This window comes from Trachypithecus francoisi, unplaced genomic scaffold (assembly GCF_009764315.1).
Source record: "Trachypithecus francoisi isolate TF-2019V2 unplaced genomic scaffold, Tfra_2.0 Contig00586, whole genome shotgun sequence".
In the NCBI taxonomy this organism is placed as follows: domain Eukaryota; kingdom Metazoa; phylum Chordata; class Mammalia; order Primates; family Cercopithecidae; genus Trachypithecus; species Trachypithecus francoisi.
This window is the reverse complement of record NW_022680749.1, coordinates 6,667,754-6,691,891: the sequence shown is the minus strand read 5'-3', so window position 1 is coordinate 6,691,891 and position 24,138 is coordinate 6,667,754. Positions and strand designations below refer to the sequence as shown.

The 24,138-nt window shown below is 34.5% G+C and overlaps 2 protein-coding genes across 6 annotated transcripts in view; one reads left to right on the top strand and one right to left on the bottom strand.

Moving 5' to 3' along the window:
* Positions 1-262: 262 nt before the first annotated feature.
* On the bottom strand, positions 263-22,586 carry LIPJ (lipase family member J). 4 transcript variants are annotated; one of them, XM_033215666.1, is made up of 11 exons: positions 20,256-22,586; positions 19,712-19,838; positions 16,204-16,315; positions 15,383-15,503; positions 12,854-13,052; positions 12,218-12,327; positions 10,564-10,700; positions 10,052-10,198; positions 4,586-4,657; positions 1,529-1,600; positions 263-562 (listed from the first exon to the last, which is right to left on the bottom strand). In XM_033215666.1, the coding sequence occupies exons 2-11, from the start codon at positions 19,768-19,770 to the stop codon at positions 329-331; spliced, it is 1,263 nt and encodes a 420-aa protein (XP_033071557.1). In that variant the 5' UTR covers positions 19,771-19,838; positions 20,256-22,586; the 3' UTR covers positions 263-328. The 4 variants fall into 4 exon arrangements, with proteins under 4 accessions (XP_033071557.1, XP_033071567.1, XP_033071578.1 ...); XM_033215676.1 differs by having other exon boundaries at positions 19,712-19,818; XM_033215687.1 differs by lacking the exon at positions 4,586-4,657 and having other exon boundaries at positions 293-562.
* The window catches only part of RNLS (renalase, FAD dependent amine oxidase), a 332,009-nt gene continuing 330,456 nt past the window's right edge, over positions 22,586-24,138 (top strand). For both annotated transcript variants that reach the window (XM_033215708.1, XM_033215705.1), the window contains exon 1: positions 22,586-24,067. In XM_033215708.1, coding sequence (XP_033071599.1) covers positions 23,950-24,067 — 118 coding nt within the window. In that variant the 5' untranslated portion in view covers positions 22,586-23,949. The remainder of the gene's footprint in view (positions 24,068-24,138) is intronic.

Genomic DNA, 24,138 nt, shown 5'->3' with positions numbered 1-24,138 from the left:
TGTAAGCCCATGTACTTTTGAAAAAAACTTTCCTAAAAAGTTATCTACTGCAATTGAAAATGTTAAAGATTATTGTTTTTGATATAAGTTATGTAAATTCTATTTTGAAACTCAACAGGCTTCTTAGATTGATTTATAATCTGCCATTGCCCCTGAGATGATAAATGACACTGATTTAATGACTGGAGGGCCTAAGGTCAATGAGAATATAGACGGAAAAGCTACATATTTTAGTTTTAAAAATGAAAGAACATACACAGTTAAAAAAATAAGAATTGGATTTCATTAGGAATGATATAGATCTTTAAACACACAGCACCATGGTTCTTTATAGATTGTCTTGGATAATGTCAATGATTTCATGGTAAACTTGATCATAGACATCTAATCCAAATAAAAAGTCTATATGATTGTAGTGAGAAATAGTTTTATAGTAAATGTGGTTTGTGATTTCAGAATGTAAAATTTTAACATCTTCAGGGTCAGCCAACAAGTCACTTTCACCATTCCAAATTGCAGTTGCCACATTCATGTTTGTCACGTTGTAGAATGGAGACGTTGTCTAAAAATAAATGAATGAAAAAAGAGTTTTCATAGGAGATGATACATTAGAAGGTTTTAATTACTAATTGTTTAAAATGATGAGTTAAATACTGTTTTAAAATAAGTCAAATCTAATGGATTCAACTTAGTGGACCTGTTGAAACAAAGGTATGAAAGTATGAATAGGCATTACCAGTTTTAGTTGAAAATAAGTTATACATAAATCTAAACTAGACAGTTTGTTCTAATTCAAAATATTCAAACACTTCACAGAGATAATTTCAGTACTACCTATAAAATATGAAAGATTTTAAGTCAATTTTCTGTGGCAGTATTACTGTCAATATGTTTGTCAATAAATTATAAGTATTGGCAGTCCATGTCAACTCTGATCTCTTTGAATTTGATCTTTAAATTTTATATGAAGATCAGACTTTTATATGAACAGATCACATCAGCCTGGAGTTTAGCTGAGACAGAAAAGTATGGAGGAAAAGCATAAACTTTGAAGTCAGACAGACTTGGGTTCTAGTACTTCAATAATTTTGTCATTATACAATTGTTACCACATTCTCATTGACTTCGAATTTTTCCTAATTATTATATATGTTTTCTCATCTTTTTAAATAGCATAACTGGTTTTAGGGTCAATAAATATATTATGCCTTTTATTTCTTATTTAGCCAAGTGTAAAGCTATGGATATAAAAAAACACAGTATTTTTCCTCTTGAGAGACACTGACTTCTTCTACTGCCTGTCAACTTTTCTAGACTTATCCAGGATATTTGTTGTTAAAATACGTAGAAAACATGGAAAAGCCACTTTGGTTGGATGTGACAATATGTATCCAAATAAATATTATCTTCATCTGCTGGTCCTTATCAGTGTGTTATTGTACTCTGGGGATTTACAGTTGATCCTTGATCTATAGAAAAGTTATCTAAAAATCAGGAAGAGAGAGAGTTTTTATAGAGAATTATGTACCTGATTATAATGAACCAAGTTCAGATCAGGACTGCCCCAGTCATAAGCTTTCAAATGAGTAGAATTTAAAAGCTGAAAGAGAAACCAAAAAAAAAGACCGTATCATTTGTTCATTACAGTGGCAGCTGAGCAAGTTAAGCATGCAATGCATATATACCCCCGTTGTACTGGGTCTGCTGGTATTTATGCAGGTGGGCTTCTTTGTTCTTCTTTTCCTTTGAGTAGAGAAATAAATGGAAGGGGTTGGAGATTGGGGCAGGGGAATCTAAAGAAATAATTCCATTGTCTTTATATAAATGTACATATACCCAAGGCTTTTTTCTACCCAAAGGAGGGCCTCTTGTGGGAGAAGTAACATCAGGCTTCCTCAAATCTTCAGCTTCTTCAACAGAGGTCAACACTGAGTGTCTTGCACTAACACTAAGATAACACCCACCTAAAACACCTTGCTTCAAACAATAGGGCTCAAGAGTTTGTCCCAGAAGTCACTTTTTTCTTTACCCCTTTACACTCATAGCCTCACCACCACTTTCTGGCCAAGGTTAGTTATGACCTTGACATTTCTAACACTTTGATCAATTCTGAGGAATTTTCTCATGTTATCTGTTGGCAGCATTTGACATAGTTGTTCATTCCCTCATCCTTGAGATCTTTCCTTTACCTAACTTCTAGAATACCACAATTTTTTGATCTTCATTTTTACTTTCTGTTCCTTTTCAGCTTTGTTTATCCAATTTAGTTTCTGCCACCTGACCTGTTAATCTTTTCCGATCTCGGTACCCAATCCTTTCTCAAAAGGATCTTGCTTTTCTGTCTATACTCACTTCATTTGCATTCTCACCCCTGGCTTTTTGTATTCTCACTCTCTTGGCTTTACATGTCATTTATATTCAAAATGTTTACCTTCTTTTGTAAGTCTTTCCTAAATTCTAGGCTCCTATATACAACTGCTTACTCAACGTCATCACTTAAATACCTAAAACTTATTTTACCTTTCCTCCAAAACCTTCATCATCAAACCTCCCTATCTCCTTTAATGGCAATATTACCTTTTCCTTATGTAAGTCAGAAACCTTAGAATCATCCAAGACTCTCTTTCTCTCTCACCTCTTATAGGGTCCTTCATTAAACCTTGTTGCCTGCATGTTCATGATATACATATGTTTATTCAGACTCCTTTCATTTTCACCATCTCTGCTGTCAACACATCAGTCCAAACAATTGTCATTCCCATTTGGATTATTGCAGTAATTTTCTAACTCTCTCACTGCTTTCACTCTTGTCCTACTATAGTCTACTTAACATAGCAGCCAATGTGTTCCCTTTAAAACTGTAAACTATGTCATACTTCCCTGCTCAAAATCATGCAGTGCCTACTCACTTCACACAGAGTGAATGCCAAAGTCCTTACAATGATATGCAGATCCCTATCTTACTCATTATTTTTGCCTCCTTTCGCTAAGTTTCCATGTTCCAAATGTCACCATCTCACTAAAACCTGGCCTGACCTTTCTATTCAAAAGTACAACCTGCTTCTCAGCATGCCTAATACCTTTTCCCTACTCTTTTATCCCAATTTATCCATAGTTCTATTCCCTTCTAACACATTATAACAGTTTTTAAAGTTGACATGGTTACTGTTTATTATCTATATACCTACTAATAATATGTAAGCTTCAGGATGACAGGAGTTCTTGTTTTGTTCACTGATGTAGCCCATGAACACAGAATAGTATAGACACATAGTAGGTGTGCAATAAATATTGTTACAATGGATAAATAATTGCAAAGGTTGTTTAGACTTTTCTAGTCTAGCCATCACCAGAGAATAAAGTATAGCTTATCTTACCTAAATATAAGTTACAATAAATGTTTTCAGTAAGTTATATCAAATCAATTACATTATAGATTTAAACTTTTTGTAAATGAAAAAGCCTTACCCAATATCTTAACCATACTTTAAAGTTACCTAGTGTTTATTAACTTTAATGAACATTTATAATCATTAGCCTTTTCAATTCTTACAATATTTTTCTTAGTTAAATCAGATAATTATTAATTTCACTTTAAAAATAAAGGAAACTGATTCAGGAAGATTAAATGAGATGCTCAATGTCACCCTGCCACTAAGGTCCAGAGAAAGGTTTTAATTTCTGGTCTTTTGATCTGAGAAAAGTATTCTTTCTACTATGTTATCCTGGTTTTCAATATTAAGATTGCATTCACAGTAGCTTTTTTTAAATCAATATCATTAACTGAACAAATATTAGTTGAGTATCTACTATATGCTAAGAACTGTTGGCCTTGGAAATACAAAAGTGAATAAACTTCTCATGGTCCTCAGGAGTTAACAATTTAACAGAGGAGAAAGTGCAGTCTAGTGAAAGTGTTTCAGAGTAGGCATCAGGATAACTAACTGTGTTCCAGTCAGATTTCTAAAAGTGGAATAGTTTTCAAGCATTGGGCAAGTCAATTGTGGGACATGGCCTAGATAATCCCTAGTCTGCTGTTGTAACATTTTTTCATTTGTAAAACTGATATTTATATTGCTGTAACACTACTTAGGTTTAGAGGATTTATTAAATTATGATACTAACATTTTATTTTCATTTATGTATTTCTTTATTTTTGAGACAGAGTCTTACTGTGTGCAGCAGTACAATATTGGCTCATTGCAACCTCCACCTCGTGGGTTCCAGTGATTCTCCTGCCTCAGCCTCCCAGGTAACTGGAATTACAGGCATGTGCCACCATACACAGCTAATTTTTGTATTTAGTAGAGACGGGGTTTCACCATGTTGGCCAGGTTAGTCTCAAACTCCTGACCTCAGGTGATCCACCCACCTCGGCCTCCTAAAGTGCTGGGATTATAGGCGTGAGCCATTGCACCTGGCCTCAATATTTTATAAACTATAAGGAATTATAGAAATATATAATAATTTTATTTTATCCTTATAAATTTATTACTCTATGGCCATGGTATGACCCCTAGAATAATGAGGTAAACCATGAGTAGCGTAAATTAAATTGTATTGAAATGCACTTTAGCAGTTATACCTGACTCCAGTGGAGCATATTTTGAACAGATGTTCCTGCTGGGTTGTGTGAAAAATATACATCCAAACGACTCTGAGGGATTTTTTTAAAAAAGTGTTTTTATATTAGTTGAATCATAGAAAGCATAATCTCTTAATATTTATTGAACTAAATTATTTCAAGAAAATTAGGTTATTTTAAAATTAATATTAATAAACAAATCATCAAATTATATTTTAATTAAATATACAAATATACTTATTCAATTGTACAATTTTTACGTTAATATAGACGTCATTATTGAATTTCTAAGTTATTTGATCTGTCACTCACCCTACTGAAAACAATCAAATGTGACTGACACAGGCCTATACACACACATACACAAACACCTTTTGAAAGCATGAAAGAACTAACAAGATAGAAGTAAATTACTAAAATAAATTGAAGAGAGAAATAAAGAACCCCCAAAGACAAACAAAGAACTAAAGTCACTTTGTTTAAGGTTGTCAGTCACAGAGAATGTAAAGTTTCATTCTGAGACCTTAGCTGTTGAAAAAAACAAAAAAAGTCTAAGGCCTGTCAAAGTTGAAAGATTTTAAAAAGAAACACTCTCCATAAGGGCCTCAAATTCTATAGTGCTCAAGGTAAAGCCATGATGTTAATCTGCAATCTATATTTGCATTGCCTAGATAGTCCCTGGGAACCTCAGTGAACCAGACATGTCGAGTACTGATCTCAAAGTGACCTCAGGTGCCTTGAAAAAGCAAGCAAGATTTATTTCCACAAGAAAAAAAGGCCTGTCTTACTATTCCAATTCTTGGTAAAAATTTCTCAAAATCAGTTAACTCTACTCAGTCAAAGAAAAGCAAGTATATGAAGAGAGAGGTATCATGTAAGAACAAGCAAAAATGAAAAAAATTATTTTAAAAAACCTCACAAATATTTTTTACGTTATTGGATGCAAACTATAAAACAATTGTTCAGGTTTACAGAAACTGTAAAGCAACCACCAGAGGACAGGAACCTGAAGAGAATAAAAATACAAGAAGCAAACCTTTCATTAATCCCAACTTTCATCCTGTGGACATTTTCCAATACAGTGCAGGGAATTAGAGCCAAATAGAGTATGGCAGTCTTGCTGGGCAGAAGAAACAGAAATCAGTCTATGTGGGTGCTATGGAGTTGGACTAAAGGCCATAGATTGCCAGAAGTAGTCTCCTGAATTAACGAAAAGTGAATAAAATAAGACCAACCCTAAAAAATCTAAAAATGGGCACTGACAATTAGCTAAATGAGTCTAAACTCTTGAGAGGGTAACTGCCATGGTTTGAATGTTTGCTCCCTCCTAAACTCCTGCTGGTTGCCATTGTGGTGGTGGTACGTGGTGGGATCTTTGGGAGGTGATTGAGCCATAAAGTCTCTGCCCTCATGGATGAGATTAATGCCATTATAAAAGGGTATGTTTGAGGCTGTGGATAGTGGCTCAAACCTGTAATCTCAGCAGTTTGGGAAGCCGAGGTGGGTGGATCACCTGATGTCAGGAGTTCGAGACCAGCCTGACCAATATGGTGAACCCCATCTCTACCAAAAATACAAAAATTAGCCGGGCATGGTGGCATGCATTGGAAGTCCCAGCTACTCAGGAGGCTGAGACAGGAGAATTGCTTGAACCCAGGAGACAGAAGTTGCAGTGAGCTGAGATCGCACCACTGCACTCCAGCTTAGGTGACAGAGCGAAACTCCGTTTCAAAAAAAATTAAAAATAAAATAAAATAAAAGGGTGAGTTTGGTTCTCTTTTGCTTCATTGTTGCTTCTTTGCCCTACACCTTTCACCATGTGGTGGCACAGCAAGAAGGTCATTGCCAGATGTCAGTGCCTTGATTTTGGACTTCCCAGCCTCCAGAAGTGTGAACCAATACATTTCTGTTCATTATAAATAACCCAGTCTTGGGTATTCTATTATAGCAACACAAAATGCACTAAGACAGTTATTTAACCAAGAGAATGTGCAGCATACTATTCACAGTACCTTGCATTCAATCCTAGTCACAGAGTGAAACAGGAAAACACAGCCAACAATAAGGACATAAAATAATCAGCAAAAGCAGATGCAGAGATGCTGCAAACATTGGAGTTAGCAAAAGCTTTAAAATAAAGTATGATTAATATGTTAAATAAAATATTTTTTAAAGTTTAAAATGGTCATAAAGAAAGACTATTTTAACAGATAATTAGAATTTATTTTATAGTCAAATGGACACTCAAAATAAAAATATAATATATAAACATTAAAATTTATTAGATGGATTTAAAAGCAGACTACACACAGCAAAAGACAGGATTATTGAACTCAAATTCAAAACTATATAAAATATTCAAACTTAAGCACAAAAAAAAAAATAGAGCAAGGAAAGATGTTGGCCACTGTCAGGTGGTCCAATATTTTGAAAGAAAAAAAATAATTGAAATACTAATGGCTGAGAATGTTTAAATTTGATGAAAGAAGCTCAGTGTATCCCAAACGGTGAATCCCAGTTAAACTGGTATAAAGTTTTTGCATTATTTAGGATGTGGATATAAACACAAATTTAATGTAAGTAATAATACATGATACATTTTATAATTTCAAAGAGAATAATAAAGAATATTTTTAAAGCTGTAACAAAATAAGATAAAGTATTAAAAAGTATTTCAGAAACACAAAAGTAGTCGAGAAATGTGAAATAAAAAGAACAACAGATAGGACAAATCAAAAGCATATAGCAAGATGATAGCCATAAATCTAATCTTAATAATTATATAAAAACAAATTTACTAAATACCATAATCCAATTAAAAGGCAAAGACTGTCAAAATGGATTTGAAAATATTATTAATACACATATATGTATATATGTACATATATATGTATATACGTATGTATGTGTTCACATATACACACATATATATACGTAGAATATTAATCAATCATAGAAAAAAATTCTGCCATTTGTGACAGCATAGATGAACCTGAAGGGCATTAGTAAGTTAAATAAGCCAAATAGAGAAAGACAAATACTCTATGGTATCACTCCTATGTAGAATATTAAATAGATAAAAGGATGAACTCATAGAAACAGAGTAAAATGATGGTTGCCAGGGTCTGGCAGGTGAGAAAAATGGGGACATGGTGGTCAAAGAGTATAAACTTTCAGTTATATAGTAAATACATTTTGAGGACCTAATGTACAGCATGGTGACTAGCTAATTATACTGTACTGTATACTTGAAATATGCTGAGAGAATAGATCTTAAGCATTCTCACCAAAAATGTGACTCTGTGAGGTGACAGATGTGTTAATAACTTGATTGTGGCAATTATTTCACAATGTATTTATTTGTCAATTGTACCTCAATAAAAAAGAGAAAATTTCTTTTCATTGCCATTCAGGCTACTTGAAACTGTCAAAAATAAAGGTCTGACTGAACAATGTTAAATAGCCTGTACAGAAATTTTTAACAGAAATATTCTATAATTAAAACTCAGATATTTATTATGTCCTCTAATTATAATTATTCTCTGTGTTTGAAATAAACTCCAATATAATTCTTAGTTTTCTGGTACACTCCAGATATTCCTTCCATCATGGGTCACTACTGTTTACCTTAATGTAGGTCAGAGGCTTATACAACCTAAATTGCATTGTTCTGTTCATCCTTCCGTATGAAGAAGTGCACAGTAGCTTTCATAAACACCTGTCAGGCCTATCTGTGAGCAATCTGAAATGTTTACCAGAGTCTCTACTTCACCTTTATCAGAAAGATAAGAAGGAATCCATTTCCTGAAAGGGACCTAAATAGTAACCACACACCCTTGACAGCTGTACTCAGATATCTCAGGCTCATTTCCCTTCATAAGAGTTAGAATTTCTTTTTGTAAATCATCATCAAAAAATCATAACACCTGGACAAGGTCAAAACTTTGGTTGTTTGAGGATACATTTTCCAAGTCACATTGTGAGCATTTTTGTCATCTGTTTTTCCTTGCATCATGACTTGCTTTCAGTTCTCACGACTTGCTTTCAATTCTCTGGATGGTTTTCCACACCCGAGTGACATCGGTCAGGTTCCACTCACTGCCTTTTTACAAACTACCAGATTCTTTTTTGTTTTTTCATACTGGCTCTAAGCAAACAATTTTAAGCCAGACCCTACTTCCTCCACAGATCTTGCTAGGCTCAAGAGACTGATTCAAGCTGAACCACAGTTTCACAATTAACTATTTCCAAACACAGTGTGCATGAAAATTTTCTCTTCCAACTTCCTACAATTCCAGTTAAATTAAGACACAGTCATATTACAATCTACAACACTGTCAACTTCTGTTGCAGAAGAAATGCCACAGTTTTGAAGGCTAGGAAACCAGAGTATAAGCTTTTCTAATAATTTACACACACAAAAAGAGTTCTCAGAGACATCACATTATAATTACAAAAAATATAGAATTGGCCAAATATACTACCTAAAACATAGAATGAATGGATAAGTAAAAATAAACATTGTATTTATGATTCTTCCAGGCCTCCCATAGTAGGTGCTTAGCACTAGATGAACAGAAAAATATGAAAAAGAGGGAATATGGAAGTAATCCTTTTTGCCTTCTCTGGCAGAAGGTACATTGCTCATATCTTTATGGATGGAAAAGATGAGAACTGAGTTTCTTATAGCATTCTGAAAATAAGATAAGGTTGAACAAAATCAACAAAGTTAACAAACATGTCCTTGTGGCATAAAAGTGTGTTTGGGAATTAAGAGAATACCTCTCTTTCTTTGAATGTCTATATTGGCTCTCTTTGAGAAGCTCTTAAAAGGTCCAGGTACAAGAACTAACCTCTAGTCCAAATGGCACATTTGCTTCTGCCAAATCTGCATCTTTAAATAATGTGATGAGAAACGCTTAGAATGAATGCCTATATCCTTAAGAGAACCTATACACAATCAATCCAAAGGTTTTGGTAATAGTACCTTGAGTACTACAATGGTTTCCCACTCCAAGAGTATTGATAAAAGCTAGAAACTTAAAGATAATTGGCACGCACTAATTCTAATTATGGAAAGATCAACAAGGATGGGAAGGAGTATTAGGAACCAGCAGGAGGAGTTATGGAGTTACAGGAAACAACTGAATAGAAGAGGACCTAAATCTTAGAAGTCTCAGGAGACTAATACCCAGTAGCAAAGGTCAATAAAGATATCCATCACATCAGCTGCTCTCTAATATTTACAGACAGCAAGACAAATATGCAAGTAAAACAATCCTAGCATGTTAATGCAAGTTAGTTGTACAATGTTGATATAGTCATAAAATCAGATAGGCTAAGAATCTGATGACTAGTGTATGTGGATGAAACACAAAATGACACAAGGTATAACACAAGCACTATTATTATTATACTTTTCAAATATTGGAAAATATACATATTTCAAATTCAACTTGTTCTTACCATATTTAAGTTTTTTGAGTCATATCCAAACATCATAAACAAGATATTGAGGCAAATCTTATCAAAAATCTGTAGTGGACACAGCTTTGAACCAACGAATTTTTTAAATGAGGTTTTAGGCAAGAATTCTTTGTTGCCAGAAAAAGCCTGTAAAATAAATTTATTTTATCCACATTTGGATGACCACAATAAGTACTAAAGAAATGTTGTCGTAATTCACTATGTATAAAACCGAACAAATTATCTCACAGTAGTTTGAAAATTTCAAATAAAGGAAAAAACTTGGAAGCAGGGTGGTTGGGCCACTGGATTTCCTCTCACAGTGAGGTTCTAAAGTTATAATAAGTAAAACTGTATTCCTTTGTAGAAACAAAGGCAGGAATCTAGTGTAAATGAAACCAAAAATTTCAATTCATACTTGTGGTTGTCTGAATATAGTCAAGATCTCTTATTTGAAAGCATAAAATTATCACTTTGGGTTATCAATGACATAAAATAAAGGTAGAACATACCTTGACTATTGACTTCCATTTGTATGTCATTCTAACTAAAGGACTTTTTAAGTACTTTGTGGAAAAAACTGGTGCTAAGGCAAAAAATATTTTGATTCTTTCAGCTATCTTTGGTATAGTAGAAAATGTTATGAAACCTAAAATAAAATAAGATATAAATTAGTAAGCTATTCTTAAGCAATTACTAGCATGTAAGAGATGACACCAAGGAGAATAAGAGTAAGTTCAAAAATAGTTTCTGAACAATGAACTATTTCTTAATTCACCTATCAAACATTTTTAAATCACCCAGTATATTATATTATATTGGTCATAATATAATGCTGATAATTCGGGTTTCTACAATGTATAGACCATAAAGAATGATACTTTAGCAATAAATCAGACATGTAACATCATAGTTTAAAAATCAGGAGCAATATTGAACATTTTTTATAACTTGCAATGGTGAAAATGAAACGTGAATTTTCAGACAGGTGAATTTTACACTTTAGGTGACAGGCTCAATAAATGTCCCATTGTTTTAACATTTATCTTCAATATATTTTAAAACTCCTTATCATCTTATACAGAGGATACTAAGCATCTTATTTTATTGGTAGTTTTGAGGCATTAATGTGAAAATAGTCATTTTTCCCTTTGCCGTCTTATCAAGCTATCTACTTACATGTCAATATTCTGATTTCTGATTGGTTATTTATTTATTTATTATTTATTTATTTAGGTCAGGTTCTGAGAAGCCAAACAACCAAAGAATTATATATCATGTGATAAGTCAACAAGCTCCGACACTCATTACTCATTTTTTTCTTATTTCTACATTTTCAGGCATTCCTGGTTTTAGATAATTGAATAGTTGATGAGAATTTGGACTAAAAGTCACATATATGGTTAATACATGTCAGAGAAAAGATCTGTAGAAAATGAGATTAGATTGTTACTCAACATGCTTTTTGTAGTAGGAAGTGGATTATTTCTATAAGAAAATTATTGTCTTCAGCTTAGAAACGATTTACTTAATATTAGCTTCTATTATAAGATGGCTTTTTCTCCCTGCAAAGTAGAACAACATGAGTAAAGAGGTTTATAGTACCATGCAAGAGAATTATGTTAGGTCATAGGTAATTTATTTCTGAAAGTAAAGTTGTTATATATTAGACAGGCATTAGAGTTCTGATTAAAGTTCTTTTCTAGTCATGTTTAAATATAGAAAGAATTCCCTGATTTTTGTGCATTTCTTAAGTTTGATCAGTCCTAAATGCAAAAACATACATAGATTTTCATCTTTTCCACTCATAAAATCCTATGCTACATTTTTGAAAGGAAAAATAATGTGAAAGTTCTATTTGTAGAACACATAATAGTGGCAATCTCACTTTGATCTTAAATAACATAGATATCCAACTTTTATACAATTTGAAACAAACAAAACCACAACCAACCTTGTCTTTACAATGAATTCCTTGTGACTAGAGAAGACTCCATGTGGGATCAAAGCAGCATGTAAGATTCCAGGACATTCTGCTATACTATGTTTATCTCACAGTTTTTGTTTTACTTACAGGTCTAGAAGCTTATCTACAACTTTAACATGTATATACACAACATTAACAAAGAAATTAAGGGATATTAGCAATAATTTTTCTTGGCATACCAATAGTAGTACCCTGTGAATGGCCTACATAAAATATTTCCTCTTGTCTGGTTTGCTTCACAATGAAATCAATGGAGGCTGGAAGGTCATATTTTGCCATCTCGTCAAAACTACAAAAGAAAGAGGAAAATAAAAATAGCACTTTCTACTAATGTTATGTTAATGTTTGAAAATAATGAATAGGTGAATGAATAAAGGCAATTTTCTACTGTCTTTTGTTATTAATCAGGAAGTTATATGGTATAATGTATCTTCTAAATAGAGACTTCTGTGGGAACTCAAAGTCAAGGAAATAAAATCACAAGGCAGTCTTATAAAGAGGGTGTTTGTATATGAAAAACAGAATAGGGTAGACAAAATATATGAGTTATAGAGTAGAAGAGTAATCAAAGGAAGGATAGGGTTGGTCAGTAAGGTACTAAGTAAGAAATAAAGATTATTGCTGAAACATAAGTAACAAACTCAAAATCACACAAGTACTCTTTAATTTTCAAGCCAAAATTCACATAAATTGTAATGGTCTATGGAAAGTCCTAAATTGTGAAAAGAGTAAGACGTAAATTTTATTTTATTTCATTCAAAATGAAAAATTTGTATACACTTATAAAATGAAATGTTACTTCATTTTATTTATACCTGAAAGCCCAGAATTCTTTGGAATTCGTTTCCAGGTACAAGTGTTTCCTGGACCAGGTATTTCCTCTGCTATTTCCCATCCACACATCATAACCAGCATCTGCCAGAATGAAGCCCAGACTATTGTTGGGAAGATTGGAAATCCAGCTGCTGGCAGATGTAAGCAAACCATGTTGCAAGTATACAACAACCCTCTGAGCTGAAAAATAAATGTAGAAAATTCTTTATAAATTTTGTGGTTATCTATATGAAAATCTCTTATATGAAATTCAAACTTTTAGTACATGACAGTTTAAAGTTTTTAAAAATTCTTTTCATAAGTAGGGTAAGTTACTAAGATTTAATCCCATTGTATGACAGAGCTGTTTAATACAGTTCACTAACGGATATCTTTCAAATAACCAAGTGAGCAATTAGGTCACATCACACTTAAATATATACATTTTAGTGAAAGAGAATAATCAAACATTTTATAGTAATTCGAGCACTCATACACATTTTAAGTGACACATTTTAAATAAGGGATCAATTACATAGCAAAGTGGACATATCCATTGGCACATGGCAATGGTATCCACTGATACTACCATGTAACTCCCATCAAGAGGCTGCCAACCTGATAGAAAAATGAAACAAGCCCTTGAATGCTCAGTAAAAGCCAGCCAGGAAAAATCCAGCTGAGAGATGACATTCTGTAAGCATGGGCACTATCCTTCAGGAATTATTGTACATTTTTTAAAGATGGCGAGAATATATTTGTGATAACCCAATAAGTAGAACACAGGAGTCTGAGGAACAAGAGCTTGCCATTACTCCTAGGAACCCACTTAGGGATCTGTTCTCACAGTTTCAGCCTCTACATCTCTAGAGGCCCTGGTCTCCAGAGAGAAAATGCTACCACCAAGGCATTATAAGCATCCTAACAAACTTAAAGCTATGACCACTGCCTGGTCACTGTGGGCTCTTCATTACTGAAGACCAGGAAGTTCATTGACCCTTATCATCATAAGAAAGTAGGTCTGCTGATACAAAATGAGGAAAGGGAGAAATACATTTGCTCTTCAGGTGATCCACTGGGTCTTTTCCTACTTCTATGCCCGGTTTTAACCGTACATGAACAAGTACAACCATCATCTGATATGAATATCTTAGCCCCTAGGGATGAGGGCCTAGCTTACCCTATCAGGCAGGCTAGCTAAGAGGTAGAGAAACCCAGAATGGATGGTGGAGGAGGACATTTATGAATACTAGTTATGGCCTTAGTATTGCTTTTTAAGGGCTTACTATTGCTCCTTTCTTGGCCAAATTGGAACTGCCTCACCTAAGAGATCACACCTCCTTCTAGGGGTAGCCTTCAGGCAATGATTAACTGACATAGGAACACAAAAAGCTGGCTCTCTAATTTCAAGGTGGAACCACCTCTGTAGTGTAATTTTTATGGGAACCTTGAACTTCTCTGAGATCATTTTTAAGCTAGCCCCAAGCTGAGTCTTATTATATTACTCCTTAACTCCTTACCCTACTTTATCCTAATTTCCACATTACTGCCTCCTGACAGTATTTCACCAATCAGTCACATGTACCTGAACCCCTCTCTCAGACTCTGCCTTTAGAGCACTCTAAGGCACTTGCTGTGTTTTAAAATTATCTTTAAATCTTTAATACAGTACTTGCAAAATGAGGTCTTAGCTTGGGGGATAAATACTATTATTATATAAAATCTATGTTAAGATTTTCTGCTACTGGGTGTAACTTTATAAATATGCAACATTATGGTATTGAGGTCGTTCAAATTAATATCCTCTCTGAAGTGTACTTTAATGTTCAAAATAACTTGAGAGGATGTCCTATAATATAAGAAACATTCTATCTTTTTCACATTCTGTTTCCTTCTGAAAGAAACATTCTTTCAGGAAGAAAAGCTAAAGAGAAAAGAAAATACTTGGCTTTTATTTGGGTAATTATATGAATAAGCAAAAGTAATCCATTACATATTCTACTAGTGAGTGGCAGATCTAGGATTACACCCCAGATCTCCTAACAAATTCCAGTGCATTTTTCACCACACTCTGATGATTCAAATGTACTTAGTGTTGGAATAAAGAGCCCTGAGGCTGCTACCAACCTCATCTCTCTGCTGTTTCTAGCGGAGAGAATGACAAAGACGAAGAAGGAAATTTGCACCAGCCTTTCTTCAAAACCTAGAGCATAATAATGTTATTGTGTTTCACAGCATTTCTAATTTCTCATCAGAAAAAGAAAACTCTAGAGAATCAACATGTAAGAGCCAAGTGATCCACGAAAGAAACCTGGGAAGAACAGCTTGTGTTCCATCACAACCTCTCTGTGACCAGAAGGCCAGTGTATCTTCTTGCGTGTCTCTTCTTGTGGCATGTGGGAAGATACATGGGAAGTTAAGTATTCACTTAATCTTAAGGTGCTTTTCTTGTCCTACGTTCTCCGTCAATTAGAACAATTAAGAACTTCAGGCCCCAGATGGTCACCAATCCATCTTCAATTGGATATTACCTAGATTTTTATTATTGTCTGTCCTCCCATAAGGAATTCTATAAAGGCCAAGGATATAACCATCTTCAGTTACAATATCATATTCTTCATCAGGGTAACCCCAGTAGGAAATAATCTGGCTCTAGATAAAAAAAAAAGCAAATCTTTTAGCATAAAATTGTTATCGAATAAAGTTGAATGGTTTGCCATTTCTAATGCATTATGTGATAATGAACCTTGGTGTTCTCTCTCAACCTCAGGCCTATCTATTTTTATTTTCACTAATTTGCTGATTCATTCAGTTAATAAATATTTTTTAAACACCTACTGAGCAGCAGTTTTATATACTAGGGACTGAAAGAATAAAATAAATAAATAAATAAACAAACAAACAAACTCCCACCCTCAAAGAGATATCGCAAGAATATTTTCTTTTTTAACTACTAGTCTCTCATACTTTTACCTACCCACCTATACACAATTTAAAAATATGCGTGCATCCATAAATGTTTGCATATCTATGTGTATACCTAATCTTATATCTGAAATTTGTATATATGTAAATATATAGAGAAGGAGGTATATATTCATACCCTCATATATATGAATATATATTTCAAATATGTGAAGGTATGAATATATTTACATATTTTTCATTACAAAGATAGAATAAGGCTGAAGGAGAAACTAAGCTATAGAATAGCAGATGAGAAACATTAACATATAGAATGTGAATATAGATATGTACATTTGACTGTAAATCTATTAAATTAAAATTCCAAATTTGATGAGTAGCATTCTCTGTTATTTCGGCAGTACAGATTTATTTTCTAACAGCTTACAATATTCATATCTGCTTCAGGGTTCACAGATCTTTGATTTTGAAAGACACCATGGGTAATTCGAAGAATTTGGATAAAATACATCATTGTGAAAAGATACCACATTTGGGACCTATATATAAAAGAAAGATGTTTACACAGTTAAAATTGCAGCAAATTATACCATTTATAAAACTGCAGCAAGTAATTCTGTGAGGTAGGAAATATTACTGTTTTCAGGTGAGAAAACAGAGGCTTCGAAGAATTAACTTGGCTAAAACCATACCATGTATAACTGGCAGTCAGAATTCAGATTCAGGACTGCTTAATTTCAAAGTCCATGCTTTTCTGGCTATCCTATTTTGTGGATAAATTCCCTCTCAGAAGTCTCCATTATAGTATTGCTCAGCCCAATTCTGAGAGCTTTATCATGTATTGCAAATTAAAAGAGTAGATTTGGAAGCTTGGATAATTTTCATTCAGCAACTCATTTTATTTTTTTTACAGATAGGTGATTTTTGAATCCCCTAAATTCTACGAAGGCAGAACTCTTAAGTTTTTTCTTAAAACAATAAACCAGGGACCCACAGAGGCTGCCATCCAGATTCTCCCCCAAAAAGCATGACTTACTAATCTTATGAGCCTTGTATAATAAGACAACCACTATATCTAGAAGGACATAATCCAAGGATTATAAGACCCCCTACCTTCGCCACTCACTAGCTAGGTGACTTAAAGCAGATTACTTAACCTCTCTGATCATCAGTTTCCCTGCCTACAAAATGCAACTAACACCTACTTCTCAGGATTGTTATAAAACTTAAATCTGATCAATGCGATATGATGTATCAGTGTAATGCCTGTCATATAGCTGACATTAATATGTATCAATCTTCCTTATTCAAGAGAACAAATTAAAAGCAATTTAGGGACATAATTTACATGCACATAATTGATATGTCTTTCTTATATATTTATTAGTTCAGTTTCCAGTGCACTGATAACTTGAAAAAAAAAAATGTAGCTCTGAAAGTTTTAAAGTGTATTCATTTTTTAAAAAACACTTTCTAACTTAAAACTAATTTACAGAAGCTGCACTTCTCTCCTTTGGCCCAAGTATTTATATTTGGTATAATATCTGTGGTTTTCATTGAAGGCAACAGCAAAGTTTAAAACAGCATTACCAATATCTTCTACCAAAGAGAAGAGCAAGAGCTGCTAATTTAACTGCATGTGGAAAAACTTTATAACATTTGGAATCACATTTAGATATTCCTCTTTGGTTGTATTCTTGGAAAAGTGCTCAGCAGGCAGCAAGTCTACTCAGTCCTCTGTCCTCATGGGCTGTCTCAGATAAGTATATGGAAATAGCTTGGGAAGGAATACGTTCTCTGTCTGTACATGTATTAACTACATGTATTACTACACACTGCTTGCTTCCTAGCTGAGGTTTTAAAATGCTTTGCATTATATCTAGAAGGAATGTATAGACTATCATCTGAAACAAGATACCTTTTAAAATAAAATTCTATTGATAATTATCTTGGGAAAATAGGCATACTGTGGACTGTTCGAGGCATGTAGGTTATGACTGCCCAATTTATAGCCTCAAATATTTACCCAAATTTTAATATTTTTATACAAGGGAAACACAGAAGTATAAGTCTTTGACATATAGTTGTGGTACTCCTAATAACCACCAATGGGAAATGAAATGAAATTAACTGAATGAAATTAACCTTATTATTTGCAATGACTCATCAGTCATACAAAGCAAGTAGTAAAAAAGTTCACTAAAGTCTAGAATGTGGCCATTGAGCACTTGAAATGTGGCCAGTGAGAAACTAAATATTTTATTTTAGTTAAATTAATTTTAATATGAAAGCTAAAGCAGTGTAAAATATTTTTCTGTTAAACACAACTTTAAATTTTTATAAGATTTTCTGTATTGTTAATCCCAATTCAAGATTGTCTTGAAACAAAAGCAATACTTGTCAAATATCCCATAACTGAAAACAAGAAAATGGCAGGATGACATGTTTTTTCATCCATATCATGCTGAATGGAAAAGCTCATTTATTACCTTAATAAACAGCTATTAGACTTTACGTTGAAATGAAAACTTTCCATAATGCAATTCAATAATAATGATTTACACATTTTTCTTTTTTTTTTTTTTTTTTTTTTTTTTTTTTTTTGAGACGGAGTCTCGCTCTGTCGCCCAGGCTGGAGTGCAGTGGCCAGATCTCAGCTCACTGCAAGCTCCGCCTCCCGGGTTTACGCCATTCTCTCGCCTCAGCCTCCCGAGTAGCTGGGACTACAGGCGCCCGCCACCTCGCCCGGCTAATTTTTTGTATTTTTTTAGTAGAGACGGGGTTTCACCATGTTAGCCAGGATGGTCTCGATCTCCTGACCTCGTGATCCGCCCGTCTCGGCCTCCCAAAGTGCTGGGATTACAGGCTTGAGCCACCGCGCCCGGCCGATTTACACATTTTTCTAACATGAATCAATATGCAGATTTTAATTCTAAACAGCAGAATTTATATAAATTGGCTACAAAACTACAAGAAAACTAGTTGATATTAATAAATTTAGAGTTGCTTTGCAACTCAAATTTGATAATTTTAAGTTGACATGAGCTATTTAAATATACTTAACTTGGAGAAATAGAGTTTTTAAGTTGATACGTTTTTACTTCAAAGTCTAATCAATTTTTCTAAAAAAGATAAATAATTTTGTCATAGTACGTGCAAATATAAGAGAAAATGATTTATTGATAGTCAATTCAGTTACTGAAACTTTTAAATATATTTCAAACAATTTAGGTATGTGAAACTACTGTTGTAGGTGTAAATTTTATGAAATTCAAAAACACCTCAAGTGTGTCTAATACAAATTTAGCTCCAGAATTAAGATCTTTTATACATGTAAAATACACTCTGGATTTTGAAGGTTTACAAAAAAAGATAATGTAAACTATCTCAACAATAATTTTTCTAATACTTACATGTTGAAATAATAATTTGGATAAAATGGTTTGCTATTAAGTTCACGCAAGATATCATAGAAGTAATCACCACTACTAGATTAAAATATTACCTTGGCCTGTAAACCTTGTACCTAATGGAGCAGGTAATCATTATTACTACAATTTAAGTTACTTGCCATAATTTTCCATCCATGCTGGCTACCTGGTGAGATACTATTCCATGGAGCAAATCACTGGTGCTTTACTCTGCTGAGAGGCAAACTTTCATAAGGCAGTCAAAGATGAAAGTGAGTAAAAAGTGCAGTTTTGTACCACAGTGCTAAAACTGGAGGTTGCCAGAACTTTAAATAATGATTTTTAAAAGGTGTCACCCATTTAGCAAAAGTACCTAAACAAAATATGAAGATATCAAATATCTGTAATATTCAATAGAATTTCCTAAAAGATGACTTGAGAATTATGTTTCTTTAGCTTCTGCCATTAAAATGATTAGTTTAAATCTAGGTACAACACACAACAATGAAAAGTATTATATCATACCTCTCTGCTTTTGTTGATTTTAAGTGTCCAATATATGTGTCTTCAAAGTAGTCAATCATATATTGCGTTTCTTTTAGCAAAAGTTGCTAAGTAGAGTTATAGGAAAGCTAAGAAAAAGCATATTATACTAAAAAGCAAACTAAATAGAACATTTAGCTCAAGACAATGTTAAATTCAGCTTCCTATTTTTTTCAAGCCTCTTTCCCACACGTTAATCCAAATACATTCACATCTTGACAAAAATGAGAAAACCACTACAGAAGTTGTCAGTGATAGTTTCCCGCTAGTGTCCATTAAAAAGCAATTAAAATTATTAAGATACGAAACGTCCTTAAAAGTCTGAAGGAGATTTGTTTTTCTGTCTGGCAGTTATTGTAATAACAGCAACAAGTAGTGACTATGCAGTCTATAATGACTTAAAGGAGTTCAAATATAGAAGCAACAGTCTTAAAAGTATTGTTAGGTCTCAAAAGAAGACATTTGCGTGGCCAATGAACATATGAAAAAAAGCTCAACGTCACTGATCATTATCCAACTGAATTACCATATGGCCTATCTTGATTTAAGTATTATCCTCAAAAGTCTTGTATATCTTCTAGCGAACAGATAGTGAACTCTCATAGTCTCTGAGAATTCTAAATTTGATTCTAGTTGCCAGGGAAACTGTATTGAATATGACAAAATTTCTATCCTCTTGGTGCTTAAATTCTAGTAGGAGAAAAACAATAAATAATAAATAAGTAAACAGGTAAAAAAGTGAGATTACTTCTAAAAGGGATTGAGATGAAGAAAATAAAGCATTCATTTTTCCATCATGTAATGGAATAGGGAGGCACTGGGTGGCTATTTCAGGTCAAGTGGTTAGAGAAGACCTCTTTTAGGTGACTTTTAAGCTGATTTGAATGAAGTCATTCAAGGAGTCAGCCTTGAAAAGATCAGGAATAGGAAAAAAGTCAAGGGAAAAGGTCATGGTGATAGGAAAAACAAATATTAGACATGGGGACTGTCTCACCTATCTTGCAATCCTAATTTTCTCTAGGTCATCTAGTCATTCTTACCTTTCCAGAAAGCTGTATTACTGCCAAGTAGTCAACCAAGGACCCATTACCCTCTTAACTGTGAAATCAGATGTAACCCATTCTGGAGGCTGGGGCTTAATGAGAAATTGCAAACCGGTATGGCTACTTCCATTTGATGACCATAGCAATCCAAAATTCTGGATAACTGTTTTTGAAAGAGCGTATGATCATAGGGAGAAAGAAGAAAGACAGTGAAGTATTAATGAGGATTCACAACTACAGGAGATGCAAGTCAAAAAGGATGCTGTATACACAGAGAACAGCATAAGTAAAGGTTTTCTTCTGCCATAGGTAAGAGGAAAATCTGAGGATGTGTTCAAGGAAAAGAAAGAAATTCAGTTTAGCCACAGCACAGAACAAATGAAGATACAGAAGAAAGTGATAACTGCAGGATGAGAATATATTATTGAACATTTTTTATGCCAAGTTAATGCAGTGGAACTTAATTCTGTATGAAACTGAGCTACAGAAAGTTTTTGAGGATGGTAATGACTTTTCTAGAAGCTGGGTGCAGAACTGGGAAGTAGGAAGACTAGTTAGAAAGCTACAGTAATAATTCAAGTAAGAACTGATGGCTTGAACTGGTCTGATGGTAGTGGGTTATCAGAATTTATTAACGTTAGTGTCACTAAAGTTGGTATACAGCCCTCCACTGCTAAATTTGACTGGCTTAAAAAAAAAAAAAAGAAAAAACCTGATGGCTTGAACTCAAATAGTGAATTCATTTTTTGGCAATTACTCTGAAATGTTAAATGTTCACAGTGGGCAGTGTGCAGTGAAGAAGAAGTTCTGATTTGACCATATTCTGTTCACTGTTTTCTACCATTGCTGGTGGAAATGGAATTTGAGTAACTTTTCTGTTGTACAATCTGATGTGACTGGATGATTCAAGAGACAATAGAGAAATGGTCAAAAGGACCTGAGGACTGATAGGTATCAAGGATGAGAAAAAAGAAACTATTGAAGATAATTATGAAGTTTCAAGTCTCATTGTCCATGATGATCAAATTATTAATAGAAATGAGGAAGTTGGAAAGGATGGAAAAGAGCAGGAGAGCAGACTCAGAAGACCATGAAGGCCTGCCCTTGCTTCATCATTGAGATGATAGGTAACCTTGGGCAAACTCACTTGAACTTATTGTCTGTATTAACATGTATAAAATGGTGCAGAGGGCAGTTGAAATAGATTACCGCAAATGTCCTTTCCAGATTGACGATTTTGAGATTTTAGGGCTATGGCTGTGATCACATTAAGCTTTTAATTTCAGAGAAATCTGAACTTCTAATTTCAGAAAAATTATAAACTTGAATGTATAATTGCACACTATTCTCGTAAGATAAATGTTGCTTTAAACTGCATATTTTTAAGGCTTTTGACACAGTATCAGACTGTATTATGAAAAATTTGTCTGAAACACTTCCATCAGTAATATTCCATTGTGTATTTTGCTGTATCCCTGAAAATAAAGACATTTTTACATTTACAAAAGTAATTCCTAACCTGGGGAACATAGCAAAACCTTATCTCTACATAAAGTACACACACACACACACACAATTAGCCAGGCGTGGTGGTGGGCACCTGTAGTCCCAGCTACTCAGGTAGCTGAGGCAAGAGAATCGCTTGAGCCTAAGAGGTCAAGGCTGCAGTGAGCCCTGATCATGCCACTGCACTCTTGCCTGGGTGACACAAGACGCTGTCTCAAGAAAGAAAAAACAAAAAACTCAACAAATGAAAAATAGTACCTCATTTTAATTTGTATTTGAATATAAAAAATTAAACACATGCTTATTGGACCTATGTATTTCTTTTTATTCAAGAACTCTATCCAATATATATACATTTTCCTTTTGGCTTTTGTCATTTGTGTATTTAAGACTTTGAATGATGTTTTTAAATAATATTAACTTTAATCTTTCATACACCTTTCAGAAATTTACTATTCATATTTTGTTTTGTGTATTTTGTAACACACAAGTTGTAAATGATTATGTAGTTTCTCTGTTCAGTTCCATCTTTCATTTTTATGCTTAACAATGTCTTCTTAGTCATATATGCCCGCCTACATTTTCTTCTAGTTCTTTTATTAGATATATCTAGTATTAATTCATCACCCATTTGATACACGGTTTTTTTTTTCATGATGGGGACATGAAGTAAATATTCTGATTTTTAAATGTTTCCATTATAATTGGCTACCATTGTCAATTTTCTTATTGATTCTGATACTTGTTCAGTTTCTTAGTTTTCCAGGTAATAACTTATCTGCAAGTCAGTGTAACTTAATTATTTATTTTTTAATAGCTCAGTATTCTCATTGCCTTTTGTTGTTTCATTGAGAACTTCCAGTACAATGTTAGGAGGGGGAAAAAAACAATGGGAATGGCACCAATCCTTCTCTTGTTCATCTTTATATTCCTTAGAACATACGGAATGCGTTCTGACATAGAACTTATTGAAGAGTAATTTGGAATTTTCTGATGAATCAACCGTTGTCTTTAATCTTCACAAGTTTGAAAGGTATACGTTATTGTTCCCATTTCCCAGACGGAGAAATTGAGGTTCAGGAAGGTTACACAAAGTCCCGGGTCTAAGAAAAATGTCTCCCAGATTCCAAAAGATGTTTCTATTTTGCTAATAGGGGCCGTTCAAGCATTAGAGGAAAGGTTGCCCGTGGTATCGCTGGTGTTTCTTCTTCCCACTTTCAAATCTAGAATAGTAAAATTGCAAAAATCCCAACAGGCATGAGAGTTATCGCAGTAGATAGGGTAGGTTGGTTCTCTGCTGTGGTCAACGTCAGCTCTGTGGCGAGGCGGGTTCTCCCAACAATAGCCCACACCATTTCCAAGCTTTTCTGGGCGACGGGCAGCCCGGAGTGTGGAACTTCTCTGGATGCGCCCGGCCCCCAGAGCGAGGAGACAGACAGCCCCGATTCTCCGCAGCCCCAGGTTTACTCGTCAAGGACCGAGGGGCCTCTGAGCTCCGACCGACTCCTGTCCGCCCCCTGCAGGCCGGCCGGAGGGACAGCTCAGGGCCCAGGTCGGCGTAGGGAGCACGGAACCAAAGAGCGCTAGCGCCGGTCCGGCCGCCTTTCCACAAAGTCCGGGCCGGTCCGCCCCGCCGCGGAGACTCAGGACGGATCGCGGCTCCCTATCGCCATGGCGCGGGTGCTGATCGTGGGCGCCGGGGTGACAGGAAGCTTGTGCGCTGCGCTGCTGAGGAGGCAGACTTCCCGTCCCTTGTACCTTGCTGTGTGGGACAAGGCTGAGGACTCAGGTGAGTTGTCTAAACGCCGAAACCTGGGAAAAGAGGCCAGCCGGCCGGGCCGCTGAGGTGGTGAGGGCTGC